At 37.4% G+C, this 21,600-nt stretch overlaps 2 protein-coding genes across 2 annotated transcripts in view; one reads left to right on the top strand and one right to left on the bottom strand.

Annotated features, from left to right (window-relative positions):
• Window positions 1–951: 951 nt before the first annotated feature.
• On the bottom strand, window positions 952–2,027 carry srp9 (signal recognition particle 9). The gene is made up of 3 exons (XM_067383136.1): window positions 1,841–2,027; window positions 1,547–1,615; window positions 952–1,470 (listed from the first exon to the last, which is right to left on the bottom strand). Exons 1-3 carry the CDS (start codon window positions 1,910–1,912, stop codon window positions 1,351–1,353), a joined length of 261 nt encoding a protein of 86 aa, XP_067239237.1. The 5' UTR covers window positions 1,913–2,027; the 3' UTR covers window positions 952–1,350.
• Window positions 2,028–3,652: 1,625 nt separating this feature from the next.
• The window catches only part of enah (ENAH actin regulator), a 97,385-nt gene continuing 79,437 nt past the window's right edge, over window positions 3,653–21,600 (top strand). Inside the window, exon 1 of the mRNA XM_067384150.1 lies at window positions 3,653–3,834. Coding sequence (XP_067240251.1) covers window positions 3,830–3,834 — 5 coding nt within the window. The 5' untranslated portion in view covers window positions 3,653–3,829. The remainder of the gene's footprint in view (window positions 3,835–21,600) is intronic.

Genomic DNA, 21,600 nt, shown 5'->3' with positions numbered 1-21,600 from the left:
GTAGTACATCCTTACATTTTCCCATTTTTAACCTGACAGGTAAACTACTGGTTGGTCATCCTGAACAGGTAAGCCACATTGTGAGAACAGTAAATTGTATCCAGATTTCTTTAAAAAAATGTTAAAAATAATAAATGTTACTGTGCACAACCATAGGATGTAAGCATCAAGTCTTGAATTAAATTTTAAAGGGTTAGTTCACTCAAAAATAAAAATAATGTTGTTTGTTACTCGCCCTCATGTTGTTCTACACCAGTAAGACCTTCATTCATCTTCTGAACACAAATTAAGATATTTTTGATTAAATCTGATGGCTCTGTGAGGCCTGCATTCAAAGCAATGACACTTCCTCTCTCAAGATCCATAAAGGTACTAAAAACATATTTAAAACAGTTCATGTGAGTTCAGTGGTTCTACCTTAATATTATAAAGCGACGAGAATACTTTTTGTGTGCCAAAAAACCCCAGAATAACGACTTTTCAACAATATAGTGATGGGCCGATTTCAAAACATTGCTTCTGAGCTTTACGAATCGTTTATTCGGAGTGCCAAAGTCACGTGATTTCAGTTTTTAGCCGTTTGACAGGAGATCCGAATGACCGATTCGATTTGTAAAGCTCCGAAGCAGTGTTTTGAAATCAGCCCATCACTATATTGTTGAAAAGTCGTCATTTTGTTTTTTTGGCGCACAAAAAGTATTCTCGTCGCTTTATAATATTAAGGTAGAACCACCAAACTCAATATGTTTTTATGTTCAGAAGATGAATGAAAGTATTACGGGTGTAGAACGACATGAGGGCGAGTAATAAATGACATTATTTTCATTTTTGGGTGAACTTACCCTTTAAATAACTAATGATAATTGATTTTTAAATATAACTTTAAGCACATTTGTTAAATGTTTGAAGACTTCAATGTTGTCAGAAAGTAAGAGTAAAATGAAATGGGATGAAAAAAAGACATTTATTTAGGTTCAATGTACATCATGCATAGTCATACATGCTTCAAAACTGGAATTTTACTGTAATCTAAGAAATTAAGAAGTTCCTGCATCAAAATGTATTCCCTTGATGTTGTCTTTCTCCAAACATTAAAAATAGGCAGACCAAATGAAAACAACCGTATGACCACTACAACATTGTCCGACCTCCAGAATAAGAACACAAATATCAGCCTCTTGTAGGATGTTTCCTCTTGTCTTGCTGCTTGCTCCCCAAACAAGCATAATCAGTATATAGTCAAACATCAACCAAACTTCTTCTCCATCCTCCTGTAGATCAGTTTCTCTTCATTGTCAGTCGGATTGAGTCACAAACAACTGTCCAATCCATACAGGTCCTTTTAATCATTCAGTCCGTTTCCATGGATCCACTGTGGGTCTCTTTGGAGACCATTAATCTCATCAACTTCCCATGCAGTTTCTCAATCTTCTTCACATCTTGGGCCTGGTCAGTCTTATACTGTAAACACTAAGAAGAAACGTATAGTGAATATAATATGATTTACACAAGACCACAAACAAAACAGTCAGGGCTCAAAACTTACCACAGCATCATCTGTGACCTTCATACAGAGATTTCCATCACAGTGTCGATATTTTAAAACCACTCTGACCTGAATGAACAACATTAACAAGACAGATACAGTGCATCAGTACATCAGGCTTGAATACTGGCTGACAGTTACATTTTCATGCATAAACATACATGATATCATATTTTTACGTACCGACAACAATTCGAAATCGCTCTACAATACATTTAACACAACTTAAGCAGCTTTTTAGCTGTAAAATATATGAACGTGAGCTGTGCTTGTAGCCGGTTGTTTATCACTTACCTTCATCGGGTCCGTCAAATAAAGTTTTTCCGCAGCTCGCGCAAACTCTTCCCACGTCTGATAATAAGGCATGATGTGATAAGCACTAAATATTGGGTATTTTATTAAATACGTTAGAAGCGTAGAAAAATACAGCTGTTAGAAGCAAAACCCAGGTGGCATAAAATATGGCCACCTTTAGTCGTACAAAAACGCACTCTGATTGGTCGGCAGCTGAACTGGCCAATATAAAACGTGCACACTGATGAGTAGTCATACGTAGTGTACGTGATCGGATTTGAGGATTGTGATTGGTTCATAGAAATAGAATAAGCGTGTAGAATGACTACAAGAATGAAAAGACGGGCGGGGCTTATGTGCCGCTTTGTCACGTGGTACATGTGACATTTTAAAGCACTAGTCGGGGCGGATCAATCAGTTATTTGTGATGAATTTATTTAAAATCATTCTATAGAAATCGATAAATCGAATTTTGCTGATTACATTAGGTACATATCGCTTGTAATAACAGATTTTAAACTATTACAAATTATCGTTACAAATGTATCCAGTAAGACACAAAACCTCGTGATTTGTGTGCGGCTCAGAGGAGGATTCGGCAATTTGAGCCACCATGCGCTACCTGCTGGTAACCAACTGTCTCATCGTATCCCAGAAAAGTACTAACTTCAAATATTTCCCGTAAAGGGCCGGTGAACGACAGCTACACTGACGTGTATTTAAAGAGAGTCCTAGAACTGTTATATATGGTTAATTCAGAATAATTGGGACATTTTCCCATCTCAATGGCAAAAAGTGTACCAGTTTACACACACACACACACACACACACACACACACACACACACACACACACACACACACACACACACACACACACACACATATACATATATATATATATATATATATATATATATATATATATATATATATATATATATATATATATATATGAAAACAGAATGAATTACATTGTTATTTTCAAATCTCGAAAAGCAGTATATGCGCAAATTATAGATGTTTGTTAGTACTAAATTGTATAAGAGTGCACCAGTAGATGTCAGTGTAGACTTTTTTTAAAACCTGGAATTTTATACCAAAATTTCAAATTGTATCCCTCCCAAATGATTTCCCTTTCATTTTAGCCATAGACCCTAGCCACATATACCGCAGTTCATAAGAATCAGAGATGCTTGAGTGACAGTTGGTAGTTGATCTGGGAACTGAGATGTGGGGATCAAGTCTCAAGGTTTGAACACTTGTGATGAACCATCAGATACTTCACCTCTGCCATCAAAACAAGCACACCATTGGCTCTTTTTATGAACAGCTGACAGCACACTGTCATAGTCAGATGACATACACTTGTCAAGCATCTTAATATGCTGAAGGCTTGAATAATTATGATCAAAATGCACTACCAAATATAATCTTGAATTACATTTTCTGCCGAAAAAAAATCGACGTTTGTGCATTTATAATACTATAATGTATTACAATAATATATATATATATATATATATATATATATATATATATATATATATATATATATATATAGCCATATATATATATTTATATATATCTGTCTAAATCCCTGCCAAACTATCACATGGGGGCGTGACCTGTGCGTCCCTTGCGTGGTGACGTAGCCCAGTAAAGCTATGCGTCTGTGCTGTGGCTGTAGAAGGGGATCCCAGCGGCACGTTGCCGCTATTAGATGATCAGGCGCTTGCAAGACCAAACAGAAAATTACATTCTCACTTACATTTTTTCTTGTGCTGCAGCATCCACATACAGCTGCAATGCGGTAGATCATGTAGATCCAGTTATTTTTTTTTATTTACTTTCATTTTTATTTTTTACTTTTCGGAATACAAACTCTTTCTGGTCCTGCGGCGTTTCATTCATATCTTTTGTGATCAAGTGCGAACTTTGTAAACTCTCTGAAATTATATAACACCGAATAAATAGCGCGGAAATCACCATGAGGTAAGTAAAATCTAGTTGAATTTCAACCCAAAGGCATTTATATATGCGCTGCTCTTCTTGTTTGGGGAAAATTTTGTGCGTGGCTATTTGCGCACTGCCTATAAATAATTCATAAACAAACAGTTGATTTTAAATGCTGTTTATGAAATATATATATTTGTCCTAGTATGTGTACTGCAATTAATTTATAGTATTGTTAAATTAATCATTCAAATTATTACAGCTAAATTGATCAGTTAGTTAAATCTGTTTGAACACTGCTGCATGCATACTTCATATGGGGTGTGAGGAATAGATGCACATATGTATAGGCCAATTTGCATATGAAGTATGTAAATATGCAGTTGTTGCAATGCAGCATGGCACTGAACTCGAGAGATCTTGTCTGTTTAGGATGCATCATATAAGCATAGTTGAGCTTATGTGACAACTTTGACACTTCTGTTCATCTTATGAAGAAAATGAGCATAACAATGTTTTAACACATTGGGCTCATTTTAGGGGATGATGCCAGTTCTAATCAGTAATTTCCCTGCCTTTATTATTAGATTGAAATATTGCTATTTTTTTTTAATTCAGTGACGTCTGTCTGTCTTCTTCTTCTTTTTATTTTTTTTTTTAAATGTACATACATTCACTGTTTGCTAATGACTGATTGCCTGAGGATGGGATCCATTACATTACATTGTGATGTAGGCATGTTCCCAGTGGCTGGGGATCTAGTGAGAGCATGTGTTAAAATGTTGAAGCCTTGCTTTGATTATCAGAATAACTAAGTATTCCTCCCACACTCCTACTGAAGACATATGAAGAAAGAGCCAGCTGTTGGCAGCCTTCAGCAGAAACGAGCTGCCCTTAGAGCAGAGTTTGGATGATATGACATAACCTTCCCCTTAGGTTTAGATTAATCTCTTCTGTATTATTTGGCCTGTCTTCCCACGAACCATGGTGTTGCATAGTAAAGCACTTCAGATGTACGTGGGTTGCCTCTTGTGTCAAAAACAGGATTGTCTCTTGCTCAGGAGGGTGATTGAGCGGAGGCGAATGTTCATGTTTGTTAGCCATAACAGGTGTGGTTTGTGTGATTTTTAGACCCAGACTGTTCCCTCTTACTCATCACGAGCATGTGTTGGGAAGTGTCAAGCTTTTAACTGTGTGACACGACTTTTAGGTTTATTGTGTGTATGGGGAAGGAAACTGGTTGTATTAACAACCTTTTTGTGGATCAAATTCATTAATTTAGGACAAAAGTTTGAATACACTTGACTGCATTTATTTTTCTCATGATCTTAAAATGTGCCTGTGCATGAACTTCTTTACAAATTACATTTATAAATGTATTTAGTAATGTAGTTTTGATAAATTATGGTCTAATTAGTGAATGAAAAGTATCCAGTGTCCAGCATGCATAGCTCCTTTAATATACTGTAAAAAGCATAATTCGTCTGTTAGTTAATTTCAATTAGTTTTTTCTTAAATGTGGAAAAAAGTAGTTGGGAAGAATGAGTAGTGTGTCAACCTGTGACTGGTAGTGTATACTTTAGGTTAGTGACTAAATTTAATCAACCCCCCTGAAAGGTTAGTTTCAGGATTTACAAAGTTCCAGGAAGGCCAGGTCAGTAACACTGCTGTCTGGTTCATAGATCATGAAAGTGCCTTTCAAGTTACAGACAGCATAACTGAATGAACTTGAATAAGTTTGTATCTTTTTTTTCCCTTTTTTTTTCTCCATTAGTGCATTTTAACTGAACTTTTTTTCTTGAGCACTTTTGTGTCTTTTAAGACTGTTTAAGCAAATTCAAATCCGGCTGCTCTGATCTTTAGGCCTAATCAAGGCTTTCTGAGTTTTGTAGAGAGAAAAGTGTCTGTATGAATTAATCAGTATGCTCTCGTTGTATCTTTCTGCCATTAGAAAAGACTCAAGTCCCCTCAGAATATTCACACCTAATCAGAACAGAATAATATCTGAGTGCAATTGTATTGAAGGAGCCATTTAAACTTTTCCTTTTCTCCTTATGTAATTACTCTCTTTGGTAGAGATACTGTGTCTACCTCATCTGCCCCCACCCCCCTCTCTCTATTACACCCTGTCGCCTATTATATTTTCCATTTCATCTCTCATTTAGATACAGAGCTCTCTGTGAAAGTTCTTTATCTTTGACGTCAGTGGCTCAGACTCATCCTGTTGCACTCCTCGCTTACCTCTACGTTGTTTCTAGAGGAATTTGGATAAAGCAAAAGCAATCAAGAATGCATTTAATCATTGTGGATTACCACTGATTTGTACTTTGTGTATAGCAAGTTCATAACGTCATTTAATATCTGTGCTTAGAATGTACAAAAGCAGTTTCTGAATATATTTAGCTGACATCATTTTGCTGTACTTGTAGGCTAGTAGACCAAGTTTCGTTACATGCAGTGTTGTACTCTGCAATTCCAACAATACAAAGAATGTACTGCATTATATAACTTTTCTGGCCTATGTTTCTGAAATGTTACATTGATTGATTTGAACTGTTGATGAATTCAGTTTTCTCTTTGATTATCACAAAAATTGAACATAATCATGCATCTTTTCCATGGCTATTCATGTATTTGCAGCCAACATTTGCAGGCAACATTAATAGATGATCGACGACACTATAATTTTCCCCTAACACTCATTGTTGCTAGTTAGGGAGACGTTGAAGCATGACTTTTCGCTTGCAGTCGCCTTGAAACTTTGGCTTATTTTTGGGTAGGCAGATGAGCATTGAATTAGGTGGTGTAGGATCATTCTTAGCTTGACCAGCATTTTAGAAACAAGACTTTAGATCCAGCCTAGCTCCCTCTTCATCATAGATATCTGTTTGGTAGTCTGTTGCAATCAGACATAAAAAATAAACTAGACCATAATAGAGAATAAAAAGTGACTCCTTTCCTTGAGTTTAGAGCAAAACACTGTCTGTTAGCTCCAGATCTGCATGTGATTGTGAAATCTAACAGCCTGTCATGGCTTTGTAGGTCCCTTCCGAACAAATCTCTCCATGTTCGACTGCATTTGAGTGGTCTTCACAAATCCTTTACCGTTGCTGGTCTTATAAATTCAGTCACTTTGGAGTTCATTTATTTTTGCTAGGGATGATGATGATAATTACACCTGCCATCACAGCTCTCTGCAGGTTGAATTTTCAATGAAAGGATTCGGTGGCAAGCATCAAGTTGAGTGATTCTGATTACCTCTTATGCCCAAGTCTTCTCCCCTATGCCCCAGACACTTTATAAGCCAATAAGCTTTCCAGAGTGTTTAAATTAGGCTTGTCATGAATAGTTTTGATAGTATCTAAAGATACACTACAGTTCCTGTTACATTTGCATAAGAACCTGTTTGTAGCACATCACCTTTTCCTCCCAAGGTCTGTTTTACAGAAACCCCCGCCTTTATCTATTTACGTTCGTTTGATTTGTTCAGTTATATGCCGGTCAGAAATTGTTAGCCTCATTTCCACTGTCAGGCCAGTGCGAGCCAGGGCTATAAACGGGCCAGCCGCGGCTAATAGCCTCCGACTGCCAGCTTCATAATCAAGGCCGTAAACTGGTATCTATCATTATTTTACATAGATTGTAGCCAATCACAAACATATCTGATGAGCGTGTGAACAAAAAGGCCAATCAGAGGCATTGCGAATACGCTCAACAGTGCTCAAAGTGCTCAGTGCTCTTTTCTTTTTTTTTTTTTTTTCTCAGTACCGACTTGCAGTTGGTACTTTTGACAACACTAGTCTGAGCTGCATTTAACAGTATGTGTAAATCTTCTAGTTGAGGTAATTTGTAGCGTAGGTACCCAAACTGGTATTTGTTACCATATTATTTCAATGTATTGTCATGATTATCAAAAAAATTTGGTTTGTAGCACAAATATTTTTGCACTTTTTTTATTTCCTATAAGCCGCTGATGAATCTGAAGTCTCGCACATTCACAAAATATAGCTTATTTCCGTGTTGAAAAACAAGGTTTATCTGTGTGTTTCTGCTAAGTTCAGAGCACGAAGCATAGTAAAAATGAGCTCAGCACCGAAACCAAAACTCTGTTTGCAGCTATAAAAACTTGCTTGTGTGGGCAATGTGAACTCTCTAACCTATTAATGTGGACACCAAAATAAATGTGAGCTGCTTCTGCATGTGGCACGTAACCAGCCTAAGTTCCTCTTAGCACCTTGCTGACTCTACAACATGTGGGTCTCTTAAGTGTTGAGAGGTAGCAGGAACCATCTATCTGCCATATGGGTTTACTTGGGTTTCTTTATTTTCCTTATTTTGTTTCCTTTACCCATTCTATAGACTCTGAACAGGTGCTTACTGTGAGCACTGTGTAAGCGGTGACCATTTAGCCTTTTCTTTTCATTGGAAAAATGTTTTTTTTTTTTTTTTTTTGTCCATAGCTTTTTGTCCAAAGTACCCTTGTTTACTATGAAACACTGACTATGAAACTTATGTTTTGTTGTTTATTCTAGTTCCTTAAATGCCTTCTTCTCGATCAATGAATGTCATCAAGTGATTGAGAGTGATATTCTAACCTCAGTCCAAATATGCTAATTTATGGATCTGAGAAAGGCTCATAGTGAGTGATCCATCTTTGTACTAAATGAGACGTCTTTCTGTCCCGAAGTGAATGCGTTGTCTAACTATTGCATGATTTTCCAATCTAAACAACTGCATATCCTGCATCAACAGCAAATTGTTCCCTCCCTTTGTTCCATGCACCATTTTTCATTTCTTTTTTTGGAGGAACTTAATGTTATGAGTTATAGCATTAGAGGAATTAAATTGAAAGTGATTCTCATTTTTAGTGCATTGCTTTTGTACGTTTCATTTCAATTGACATCATCATTTCTAAATAAAGTTTTCTAAATAAAATCCCACTTTGGAAAACCACTTATGGGAATTGTCACATGACCAGTGCTCATGTCTCAAGAGTATGGGAATATGGGATTAGCTGGCTGTGATCTGTTTTTTAAGTGCCAAGTCTGTTGGATTGATTAACAAGAAAATTGCAGGAAAGTGCTGGGGAGGTGTAACTAGTTGGTTAATATTGCTTATTCGTGATCTTTCTCTCCAAACATAATGCAGTATGCATTGATGCCTTGAGGCTCATCTGTACTTCCTATGAAAGGAACAATGCTACAGTTTTCCACCTCTTGTTGGTTAAATTGCAGTCAATCAGCAGTCATTTATCAACAGCTCTGGGTGGAAAAATTATGCTGGTACTATTTAGCTTTTTGACTTCAGGCAATGAAATGATGTGTGAAAAATGGAGCTAAAAAAGCAACCAAACTCTAAATGATTAGCTGCTTTTCCACCTTTGGGTCAAACCATTCTCGATGCTTGACCATGACATGCCAAACCGGCCATGCCGATATGAATGTGGTTTCATTTACCACTGATAACGGAGCTCTTTGGAATGTCATACAAATGCGTCACAGACGATATGAGATGTAAATAGTGACTGCGTTATGGAGGATGATCAGATATTTCTTTTAATTTTATTATTTTGTGTTTACATCACTCAAACAGTGCACTTGGCCAGCTAGAGAGTAACTGGTAGCCAGGCAACAGACAAGTGACCAATCCTGAGTGGCGACATCACTACATGCGTTCTACCAGCACGTTTCAGCACGGTCAGCCAACCATGCTGAGAATTCCAGGCTGAGAACGTTTTTTTAATCATGCTGTGCTGTACCAGGCTCAAGTGGAAACCTAACCGGAACTATTCCTTACCCTTCTTAGAACCTTTCAGCCTGACGGTGGAAAAACGGCTTATTAATATCATGAAGTTCTCACCTTCACTTAACTTTACCCTAGAAAAGCCTGGCCAGATTTGAAGTACCAGAACCAGCTTCTTACACAGACTTTTGGCACTCAACTGAGCCCCTCGAGGAACCAGCCCTTTCGTTTTGGACGCCTGCATGACTGGAGAGCTGGTGGTGTTCATCATGCTTCTGGCTGCATCCCTATCTACAACCACACAAACTGTGCTTAGATTTTCCACAAGATGTCCAACTGATTCTCCTCTAAGTGAAGCCAATCAACAAGAATCCCCAATATCTGCATTCTGTTCAGAATCTCTGCACCAGAATTAAGGCCATTTCACTTTAAACAGATACAGCTTCTGAATTTAAGATGCAATGTTTTGTGTGTGTGTGGGTGCGTTCGGTTTAGAAATCTGGCCAGCATCCCTCATCTTGCTACACAGCACAACAGCAAGCAACGGATTTGTTACTGTCACCTAACGGCATCCTTTCTACCACCGTCCTTCTGTGTTGGTGAAGCTGATGGTTTCTGAGCTGGAACCACTGTTCGGCAGGCACTCTCCCTTTAGGCTGCTGTCACTATAAAAGGACACTTTTTTTCTATGTGAAGTTTGAGTTCGTAAGAAGCTTAAGGGGCAGCGCGTGGTGCTTGCATTTCGCCACTGCGGAGGAGGATACGGATAATTACTCTAATGTGTAGAGTGTTGAAACAGCTGTGAATGTTATCACAACACAGAAATCTGATGAGTTTGCACAGTTGTACAGCTATCTCAAAGAAGACTTGGATAGGGATTTTTCTTTATCAGCAATGCAATCCTTGCTATGGCAAGGTCTTCAAAATCCTTCAGTAATCAAAATCAGCTCTTTTTACACCTTTCTAGAGTTTTTGATTCCGATTGGACAGTTGCAGTATTTAACAGTCGGATGTTTCCTAGTACTCCCTGTCGTCCATGACAACGGCATATATCTGCCTGAGTGACTAAAACCGACGTTACTTTCAGGCCTTGCATCAGTCTCTCATTTCATAAAAAATCCAACTGGTGCCATCTTGCATCTCAATTATTAGCTGTAGTAAAAATGACCTTTGAGGAATTAAGAAGTTAAAATTATTGTAATATTGTTGCAGTGTTTGTCATGTTGCTAGACCGATTGTTTTGTGCGTTTTGTTACTACCACATTTCCTTTATAAAACGTTAATCTAGTTATCACGCAGTTCCCAACTAGAATGCTTTGGTGGCATTGAATGAAAGTGGAATTTGTTGATGCACTGATGACTATTAATATAAACAAAAGCATCTAAAGCTGCACAATCGATAGAAGCTTTGAAGGTTGAGAGACAATCAGTCCACATTCCTTGTCGCCAAGCCCCTGATGCCCTACATAATATAGTGCCCTGCTATTGTGAATAAAACATCTCCCTTTTGTGTGTTCAACAATAGAGCTCGACCCTGAAACTGGATTGTTGGACACTGGCTGTAAAACCTTCTCTGGCTTTTGTAGCCGATTAACAAAACAGTCCAGACCATAGAGGAACCGTCAAACAGAACTTTTGGATTCTAAAGACTGTTTATCAAAAACGGTCTTGAAAGCTCAAATCGAATTATTGGAGATTGAGATACTGTTATATTCCACTTTGGCATTTGGCAAAAATGGCCTACTTGAACGAGCACATGAGTTTATTTCTCTGATATTTCCCCCTCTTTCTTTATGGACAGTCAGCTCTAATACTTGCTTTTTTCTCATGATAATACTAGTACTTGATAATACTAATACTTGTTTTCTTTCTCATATTTGAATGTTTCATTATTGTGAGCTTGTCTCTTGTCTTTATTTAATCCCTCTTTGTGTCCTTTTATCAATATCGGATTGAATGTAAAGGATACATCTGCATTCCCTATTAAATATGCCACCGCTAAGAAGCGTCACGTGATCTTTCAGCCTGTATGCCATGCAGCAGCTCTGTGTCATCCCGAGCGCTTCTGAAAGATCTGTGAGCACAGCCCTAATCCAGCTGCACGATTGAACCCAGCAGCCCGTCTGCCTTCTGCCCACCTCAAGCTGTGCCTTTTACAGCACACAAGCCAAGAGAACATCCCTGAAAAAAAAAAAAAACAACGACAAAAAAACAGCAACGCAAATGTCTTAATCAGACTCATAATGGCACTGCCTGCTGTAAGTGTAATATTAATCTGGTGCAACTTCACACATCCAACAAGGTGCATGGAATATAAACAAAACTTTTTATAGACAATACCAGCAACACTTGTGGTGTTGAGAGGTCAAGAATAAACATAAAATGGAGCTAAAAAGAACAATACTTTATTTTGTCAATGAGTTCAGGGCTCACAGCATCTCACTGTAAGCAATGATTAAAACTTCACAATACTACAATTTCAACAACACAACCAAGTCATTGTCTCATTTTAGAGAATTGATTTTGCAGAGTTGTTGCTGTGTTAGTTGTTTGCTGTGAATTTCAAAAGCAACATCAAGACACGCAATTAATGTATTATCTTCATAATTTCTCAGGTCCATCCTTTGCCAGAAGCAAAGTTTTCTGTTTTCTGAGATGGCTGATGTGCCATGAGATTGCGAGCTGTTTTTATGAGAAATTATTTTTGTAATGAATATCTTTATTACTGGTGTGTCTCACTGTGTATCATATTACTGTGAAATTGTTAAAGGGTTGACTAGAGGATTTGACCTTTTAAGAGTTTATGGTGTGACTATCTCTCTTTCCATGATATTAATCTTTAGGAATTACTTGTTTTTGCTGTTCTCCAGTGCAGTAATTTGAGATTGTCCATTTCAGCACTTTTCAGTCGAACTGGTTGATGATACCTTTAATCATGGCTGTTGCAAGGATGTGTGTGTAAGAAGTGTTGGTTCCATTGAAGCTGCCATCAGTTCAGTGAAAGCATTTTGAACCATGACTCTTGTCAGCTCTCGGTAAAAAATCTAAAAATCCTTAAAATTAGAGAAATTTCTTGAAGTAGAATTGTCAAGATATTGAATCTTGTTTGAGAATATATTGAATTTTTTATTATTTATTAAGCATAAATATAGTGATATATACATATAGTGAGGTAAACAACAAGAAAAACAATTTGCCAGTTGTGTAAGAAATGCTTTTCAAGATATATTGTCTGATAAGTTTAGTTTTAACTTCTTAGATTATTTTTGCTTCAAGTAAATTTCTTATTTTAAGGATCTTTACTGGAAAAAGACAAAAATAACAATTGAGTAAGATTTTTGAATGCATTGTTCATCCTGTCTACAGCAAATTCTCCCCCAAAATATTTTTTTTTTCTTCTACAATTGTGCCCTTGTTTACTAGTTTCATGACCTTTCCTCCCATTAGTCCTCTCTTTTGTGCATGCTGGTTATCTTTTGTTGAATAGCTACTTTTAGTACATCAGCTAAATGAGTGTAGTTCTTGGCTTTTCTAAGTTGCAACATGAATGAATAGAACAACCAGTAACTTTTGCTCTTTCTTTCTGAAGAGTATATTTAGTGTTGGTCTTTGACGGTAAGTGTGAAGAATTTCTAACGATCGTGATTTAATGCGCTATTTAATGCTCTATATGTATACACACACACACTTTGTCCCGAGGCTGACCAGTGGGCAGAAACAATATAGATCTTAAAGACACTTATTACAACAGATGTTGTGACTGAGAAATGCAAGGCTTTTAGGGTTGGTGGTGTAACATTTGTGTCCTTTCTGCACAGGCAGAGTAAAGAGTACTTCTCTGCACCATGTTTTTTCCCAGTCACATTCTCTTTGGGGTTCAATAAAACATCCATTCTTCCATCCATGCTGGGCAATTTGCTTCTCTTCATCATGAGCATATTTCTTATTCAGAATTTCACAATCTTCACCCATTTCTAACACATTTGCCCCTTTTGGTCTGTAGTTTGGGGTCTCTCAGGGTGTATGTACTGAACAGGTGGTCTTTATGTTGACCCATCTGTCCGAAAGTAGAGAGAACAGCTGTCCTGTTGACGCCATCTTTATTAGTGTTTTTCTTCTTGCTGTTTTCTTAGTCTGAGAGTTATGTTACGTTACTGCTGGTACTGGGATTTCTGACCTCTATCCTTATTGTTCCTGGTTTTGGGTGTGTGCTGAGGTTAGTGGGCCATATTCTGCATCTGCCTTATCTCCTAACAAAAGGGGCATGTTCACATAAACTCCACCCCTTCAAGGTGCTTTCTGTTTGACCTTTCAGAGGAAGCCCAGCTCACATGATGTTTCATAAATTAGGTGAATCTCATGAAAGTTGTCAACTTAAAGCTGCAGTCTGGCATTTTTCCTCTTTGTCGCCATCTCTGTTTGAAACTTGCGATTGCAGTCATGTGCGGAATTGTTATCGTTACGTGCGTTGTGCATCGGCACGACTCCTCAGCGGATGAATCTAATGTTTGCTGTCAGTCACCGCACCGGTGTGGATACTGTACTTCAGAATCACAGATTCTACATCTTGAAAGTATGGCCAATAAAATAATTTTTGGAAATTATTATTACTGTTATATAGGGTTGTGCCGATGGACGATATCATCGTGACACCGCTCCGCCCCTTTTATTCCCCTCTTATTCCCCTCACGTGCAACCTATTGGAAAGCCTGGATGAGTCATTAGTTGGGAAATAAAATAACCCTTTCACACGTAAGTTTAAAATATTCTGGCTGACCCCCCAGCGTGAGTTTTTCAAGACGACCGTTATTTAGAACGTATCGCTTTATGGTTTCCATGGTGACGCGTCATTGCTTGTCATGTCACACACCGCAGCGCTGTATGACTGATGATCTGCTTTTATTTCAATTTTCCTTTTTTATTCAAAATATTCACTAATTTGTTAACTATAACATGAAATATCTGATATTCCGATTGTCAAATATGTGAAAGTGGATGTGTTTTGCTGTTTAAACAACTTTATAATGATTGCGTTAGTTGAGCTATACACGTTATTGGCGTCGCCATGTTAGTTTGTGCCGCAGGTCCTGTTGGATTCACAACATCTTATATGTATTTAAACATCCGAAACCTAAAATAAACATTATGTGGTTGAAAACACTGCATATTTGTGATATATGAAAAGTGCTGCGCGCGTCCATCTCTGGTTTAGCGCCAGCTAAAGCGCACACGCACATTTAAAATTGGCAATTGCTCACGTGATGCACCGGTGTGATCGTACGCGTCTATTATAAAGTAATAAAGTAAAATAATGAAAATTAATTATATAATAACAAAAAATTAAAGAAACCCCCCCCCAAGGACGATATCATCGTCCATTACGATGTTTTACTGTAAACATCGTCAACTGCCAATTTAGGGGACATCGCCCAACCCTACTGTTATACTTTCTCAAATTGTTAATGTTAACATCATAAGCATTGCGTGACTGTGTGTATTTAGTGTGTATTAGCGTCACCTGTATATTTCAATTTCTGTAGCCACTCCGCAGTCCAGCGTCTTTTGCTTTTGACTATGGGTAAATCTCCAGTTATCACAGATGATTGTCATATGGACATTTCTGGTATACAATCCACCATAAAAATGATACGTATAATAATTTCAGTTGCTGTGAGAAAAGGCTATAAATAATCTGCTACAAGCAGCATCCTCACATGATAAAGCTGACTAGCCTGGACTCCTTCTTTTCTGTTTACTGACGTGACGTAATGACACAAAGACGAACTGCTGCATGCTTGAATTTCCTGCGGAAATCCACCAGGTCGCTCTTATTATATAAGATTATTACAGGCTTACTGTGAATCAAGCTAAGATAAGGAGATAATTTTGAACACTGGCTGGATATGTACTTGCTCAAAAATTGATTCTGGATAATTTTTAACCAAAAAAAGTTGTTCCAAATCCACAAGACCTTTTTAAATATTTTAAGATAGAAAAAATATTTTAAGATAGAAGATATTTTTAATTTTTTAATTAAAATTAATTAATTAATTTAAACTCTTCTGTGTTACTCCTCTACGCTGATTGTTCAGTGCTTCCAGGTTCTACGTCTGAACGCCTGCTCAGTAATGGCCAACGCTGTTCACGTGAGCAGCACAACGCAAGCGTGTGATGCTGACGCAGGAGCTGGCCAATAGTGAGTTGGTGTTCTGACGTAGAACCGGGAATAAATAAGACGATGAGTTACATAAGACAAAATGACTTTTTTGACATTATGAAGTATCCAGTATTCTTACCTAACACTAACATAAGTGTTAAACATTAGTGTTGGTTAAATATTAGTGTGTGTTGAACAGTCTGATGGCATTGGGGTAGAAACTATTCCTGAATCTTATGTTCGAATTGTCCTGAGCCATTTGCTAGAGGGCAGAACAGAGAAAAGTGCCTGAATATGCTATCTCCTTAAATGCGTTACCAACGTTGACGTACAAGCATTGAAGGTTTTAAAACAGCTGAACATACAGTTGTCTTTTTTCTGTCTGTCCTTGTGTAAATCCCAAACACACTTGCACCAGTGGGAGAAACAGGTGAGCCTCAGTCAACATCAGACAACAGGGCCTTCCCTTTCATTAGGCCATCAACAGCAGAATGTTCTCACACCTGTCAGCCCTCCCAGAGAGGGTTAATAAAGACTAACAGGGTGCATAGAATGATCCAGAGTATTTACCAGTACATGCTAGTTGCAATTTGTCTTCATGATGCATTTGCTTGCACATGATCTGATTACCATTGGTTCAATTAAGATGGTCATTACAACTACCGGCAAACATCTATATGTGTGCCTGCTGGTCCTCTGGGGCTGTCTAGAGGACAGTGCAGTTTCCCCCTGGCCAGCGGGAGCACATTAGGAATTTGGTGTAGTTTCATTGCGGCATCCAGCCTGACTGTGTTATGCTGTCAGAATATTAACCAGCCCTCCCACTTTTCCTTCCCTTCTCTTCTTCACCCCCCGTCCTCCCACCGGCCATGTGCTGAAAGGGCCTCTGGAGTGTTTTCATGGCACGTGGCCAGCCACAGAGTGAATATGTGAAGAATTTCTCTGCTTTTCTCCCTTTTCTCAGTTGATCAATGTTCTCTCTGCTGTTCGCGAGGGAATACGGTGCTCGGAGCAGAGCGAAGGAAGAGTGTTAAACCCAGCGCAAAGCAGCTTGTAATTAATCGAAAAATTATGATTTAAGAGGAATAAGGCGTTGAAAGGGTTCCTCACATGGTCTCGACACGTTCTGCTAATTAAGAGCCAAGTATCAAAGCAATTTTGCTCAAAGATTTCCCAATATGCTTTAATCTCAATGAAATGGAGTAACCCAAATGTATGAATGGTGCTGATCACTTACAGTGTTAGAATGATGTGAATTATGTGGCATATGTCTCTTTTTTTTAAAGGGTTAGTTCACCCAAAAATGACAATTCTGTCATTTATTATTCATCCCCAAGTCGATCCACACCCGTTAGACCTTTGTTTATCTTTGGAACACAAATTAAGATATTTTTGATGAAATCCGAGAGGAATATGACTCGAGCAATGTAATCACCACTTTCAAGGTCCAGAAAGGTACTAAAGACATCACAAAAACAGTCAACGAGACTGCAGTGGTTCAAACTTAATTTTATGAAGTGACGAGAATACTTTACTTTTTGTGTGCAAAAACAAAACAAAAATAACTTTATTCAACAATTTATTCAAACTGTCAGTCTGTTAAACAGTTGGCACACAGTTAAACGCATTGCAGAGCTTCTGTGTTTATGTCAGAATGCCGGCTCTAACCCATTAACTAACCCTTTAACCTTTTGATTGTTGATTGCTTTTTTGTTTCTTCAATATTTACACAATAACCATTGTAGCCAGTAGATTTTCAAAATGTATTGTTTTTAACAATGCCAGTTTTCCACACTTCTTCTCTAAATGAATAGTGATCGGGAAGAGAGAAAGATATTATTAAAGTCAACAATATAGAGTAAAACAACCATATTCACCTACATGTTTTTTACTAAAACATTTTAATATATGAAAAATACCACAGAGATGCTTCCATAAATGTTTTTGAGTCATGAAACAAACAAATAATTTTGAATTGTTTGTTAAAATGGACCGCTTCTCTAAACTGATTTGCGGAAATTAATTTGTTTGTTGGTCTATTATTTGATCCAATGAACTAGAGTGCTTACTAGCGTGGATGAGGTAGAGTTAACATGAGTGTCTGATTTTTATTTCCAGCTACATATGCAAGTATAAATCCCTCTAAGAAGCCTATAAAGGAGTGAGATGGTGTAATTTTAAAGTCAATTAGTATCTAAATCAATTACACACCCCATAGGATCTGAGGAAAAAATGGCAAATGTGAATATGGTTGTGTTCCACTGAGGAGTTTTTCTTTTCAGATGGCTTGAAAATGCTCAGGCTGCAGTCTTGCTGAAAACCCCCCAAGCGGACTCTTTGGCTGACTTGAGAGTCTGGGCTGACTTTAAGAGCCGTGCAGCGCACAGCGTGATTAACTACAGCTTGCCCGTTAAAGCCATAGAGTTGTTGAATGACTGGATATACTACTTTTTTCTCTCTAAAACACTCTACTAAGAACACTTGATATAACAGCTAAACCTTTTGAGGTGAAGTACTCTTCATAATGCTTTTTTATGAAGATCAAATTCCACGTATTACTGAATATTCCGCAAAAAAACATCAGCGGATGAATGGATCAGTTGCATCTTTAATGTAAACAAAGATAAGTCTTCATGCTGACTTTTTGTATTTTATATACTCTCATCCCTATGCAGTAGAGATGGATGTTATGATGAACGTAGCATTAAACCAAGGGAGACTGTATGGTCTTGTGTGAATGCAGTTTGCAGCTGTCCCTTGAGAGTGCAGCGGGTGTTAGCGCAGGGCCAGGCCAGGGTCACATGGCCGTGGCTGGCTTCTGCTTCGTAATTAAGGTCCTGCAGCCAGTTGGGATTTAATTAAGACAACTGCTGCCAGATCAGTTAGCATTATTGTCAAATGTGCCTTGGATCACACTCTATCTTGTCTTAGTATGATCATTGTTGCACACAAGAGTATTTTTGTCCTCTGCTTGAGACACTTGAGTGTGCTTAGGACACGTCAACTGGCTTTAAAAGGGTTTATATTCTACACTTTTAGAGAATATTATTATTCCCACTGAAATCATTTATGATGTTAGTCAAGGTTTCTTGCACCAGAGTTTAGTTTTACATGACCATTTCCCACCCTCTCTCTAACCATTAGTATTAAATAGGCTGTTGTATTTTGTATGTACGCTACTACATTTCAAATGTTTTTTTTTCAGCAAGGATGCATTAAATTGATCAAAAGTGACGGTATTAAATTGGTCAAATGTGAATATTTTACGTTAGTAAATCTATTTCAAATATTTGCTGATGTTCTTTTCAATGTTTAAATTTTTCTTTTTAACGTTTTATTTATCGTAGAATCCTGAAAAAATGTTTCCACAAAAAAAATATATATATATTGAGCAGAAGAACTGTTTAACATTTAATAATAAGAAATGTTTCTTGAGCACCAAATCAGATATTAGAATTATTTTTGAAGGATCATTTGAAACTTTTAAATATAAATATTATTATTTTTTATTTGTATTTCACACTGTTTTTACTGTATTTTTGATCAAACAAATGCAGCTTTGGTGAGCATAAGAGACATTTTTTTTCAAAAACATTAAAACAATCTTGTGAACCCAAACTTTTAAATGGTGGTGTTTGTATAAATGATCTCTGTTATGATTGGCTAACCACAGCAATCTGGCATTGTTCACACTCTCTTTATACATAACTGTCAAGTCTACCTATCATGGAGTTGTTTTATTCTATTTTTTTTTCTGTATGGTTGAAGTATACTGTGCTGCTTTTGTGCTCAGCATCAGTGCCCCCATGAATGATAGCCTGAAGAGGTGGAAAGTATGCAGTGATTTCTTTCTCTTTTTTGGGTCCTCTTTGGAGTAGCCTCAGCTCACACTGATGAGCTCAACAATCCAGATCACTTAAAGTTCCAGCTTTGAGTGGAATGTGGAGACCCGCACACATCAGGATCTCTGACTCCAGAGTTATTCTCTGTGAGTGAAAAATGGAGAGCAGGGGGTTAAGGCAGCTTAAAGGGGAGCATGACTCATCACACACTGATTGCCATGTTTGGTACCGGAGCGGCTCGCTCTCACCTCCATGTGGACTTGATTACCTCAGTGAAATCGCAAGAGAAAGACTTAAACATCCCTGCACTCGGAGGGGTATTAATGAGAACATTATTTCAGTTTGCTTCAGAGTTTATTTTTGGGGAGATGACCGCTCTGCTTTTGTTTTAGTTGTAACGAATACTTTCAAAATCATTTTCCTCAAGTGATTTGTCACTATTTTTTTTAAACAAGTTGTAGTTGCTTAACTTTATTAACCAAACTTTTTTAATATTGATATAAGTAGGTATGTAGTTGGTTGGTCATCTGGTAATTAGTCGGCTAGTTTATTGGTCAGGTTGTTAGTTTTAGTCGGTTTGTCTTAGTTGATTAGGTATTTAGGTTAATTTAATTTGTTGTGTTAATATGTATGTATATATTAAATTGGTGTAGCCAGATACAATCAACACTACCAGTACATTTAGCATACATTACAAAATTCAGTTGCACGACTATTTCGTATTTAGTGAATAGTGGGGTTTTTTTTTATGATGGATGATGTGTTACAAAGATGAAGAATAGATGATCATGACCTTGTAGATATCAGTGTGGATTCCTGAGTATCTTTTTGTGTCAGAATTTTCCTACAATATCTTTTGTTCAGTCCTCAAGAATTGACTACGCAATCAATGCAATGTATCAGTTTTGTGGTCAAGAACACTCAATATGCTACTGTGTTACATAGTCATTGGATATTGTGTCCTGAGTTAACTGGACAAGTATTTCCTCTAAGATCAACCCAATAGAACAGAATATAGAGAACATATAGAAGAATGGTGTTGTTTATATTAATACAAGACCAAAACACAAGGTAGTCCAGCCTACAACAACATCAAAACCCATTTGCAATATGACTATGCACTTCATAAACATGAGTCACAAAAGCTCTTCAATTCCACCAAGACAATAATAATAATAGAAACAATTTATACCAAATAGCAATAGTAGTGTGGGATATTGAAGTATACCAAAGACTTTGGGTGTACTCACCATTAAAATAGTTGAATTTCTATTAAAATAGCCATTAAAATAGTTGAATCTCTAAATCTCAAGTGATCTCAAGTTCTGTTTTTCTGAACAATGAATCTTTTATTTACATAATTGTTTGTTATAATGAAAGGATTTGTGAGCATGCAAAACTCAGAATCACTCACCGCTTAAAGTGCCAGGGTTTTTGTTCAGTGCTGACTTATACACCTCTAATCGGCCATTGCGTTCAAAATTCAATAGATGTGTTTGTAATTGGCTACATTGCTCAACGCTGCAAAAACATTTTGTAAATGGAAAACTTCACTGGATCGTTTGCCAAATGATTTGCCAACATGCTATTCTTATGGAGATAACTGCACCTAGACCAGCAGTTATGGGCTGCTTTTTCTTTTAAAAGCAATCAGAAGCAGCCGCAGTTAGTGGTTTGAGTGTGAGAATTCCACTTTAGTCTGTGGCCAGGCCTTACACGCACTCCACCTAAGTTTTTGATTCGTAATTCTGAAGAGTATGTTATTTGAAATTACCGTTATAGAGATTAGTGTTCCTGTGAGCTAAATACTGTTGAAGATGTTTCGTTATGGAATGCATGAATGGCCATATATTTTTTATTTTCCCCCACAGATTTTTTTATTTTTTTTGCCTTCAATAGTAAGTTTACTGAATGACCATATGATTCGAGGGACACTGCCCCTTGGCAAATAGCCTGCCCAATAAACTCTTGGTCCTTGTCAGGGTGGTTTTTGTATTATCCATAAGTTCATAATGGCAGAACTTGACTCATTAATATAGAATTGAATTGTTATTTTCTTGTTTC

The sequence above is a fragment of the Chanodichthys erythropterus genome, chromosome 4, assembly GCF_024489055.1.
Source record: "Chanodichthys erythropterus isolate Z2021 chromosome 4, ASM2448905v1, whole genome shotgun sequence".
NCBI lineage: Eukaryota > Metazoa > Chordata > Actinopteri > Cypriniformes > Xenocyprididae > Chanodichthys > Chanodichthys erythropterus.
This window is presented reverse-complemented; position numbering and strand designations above follow the sequence as displayed.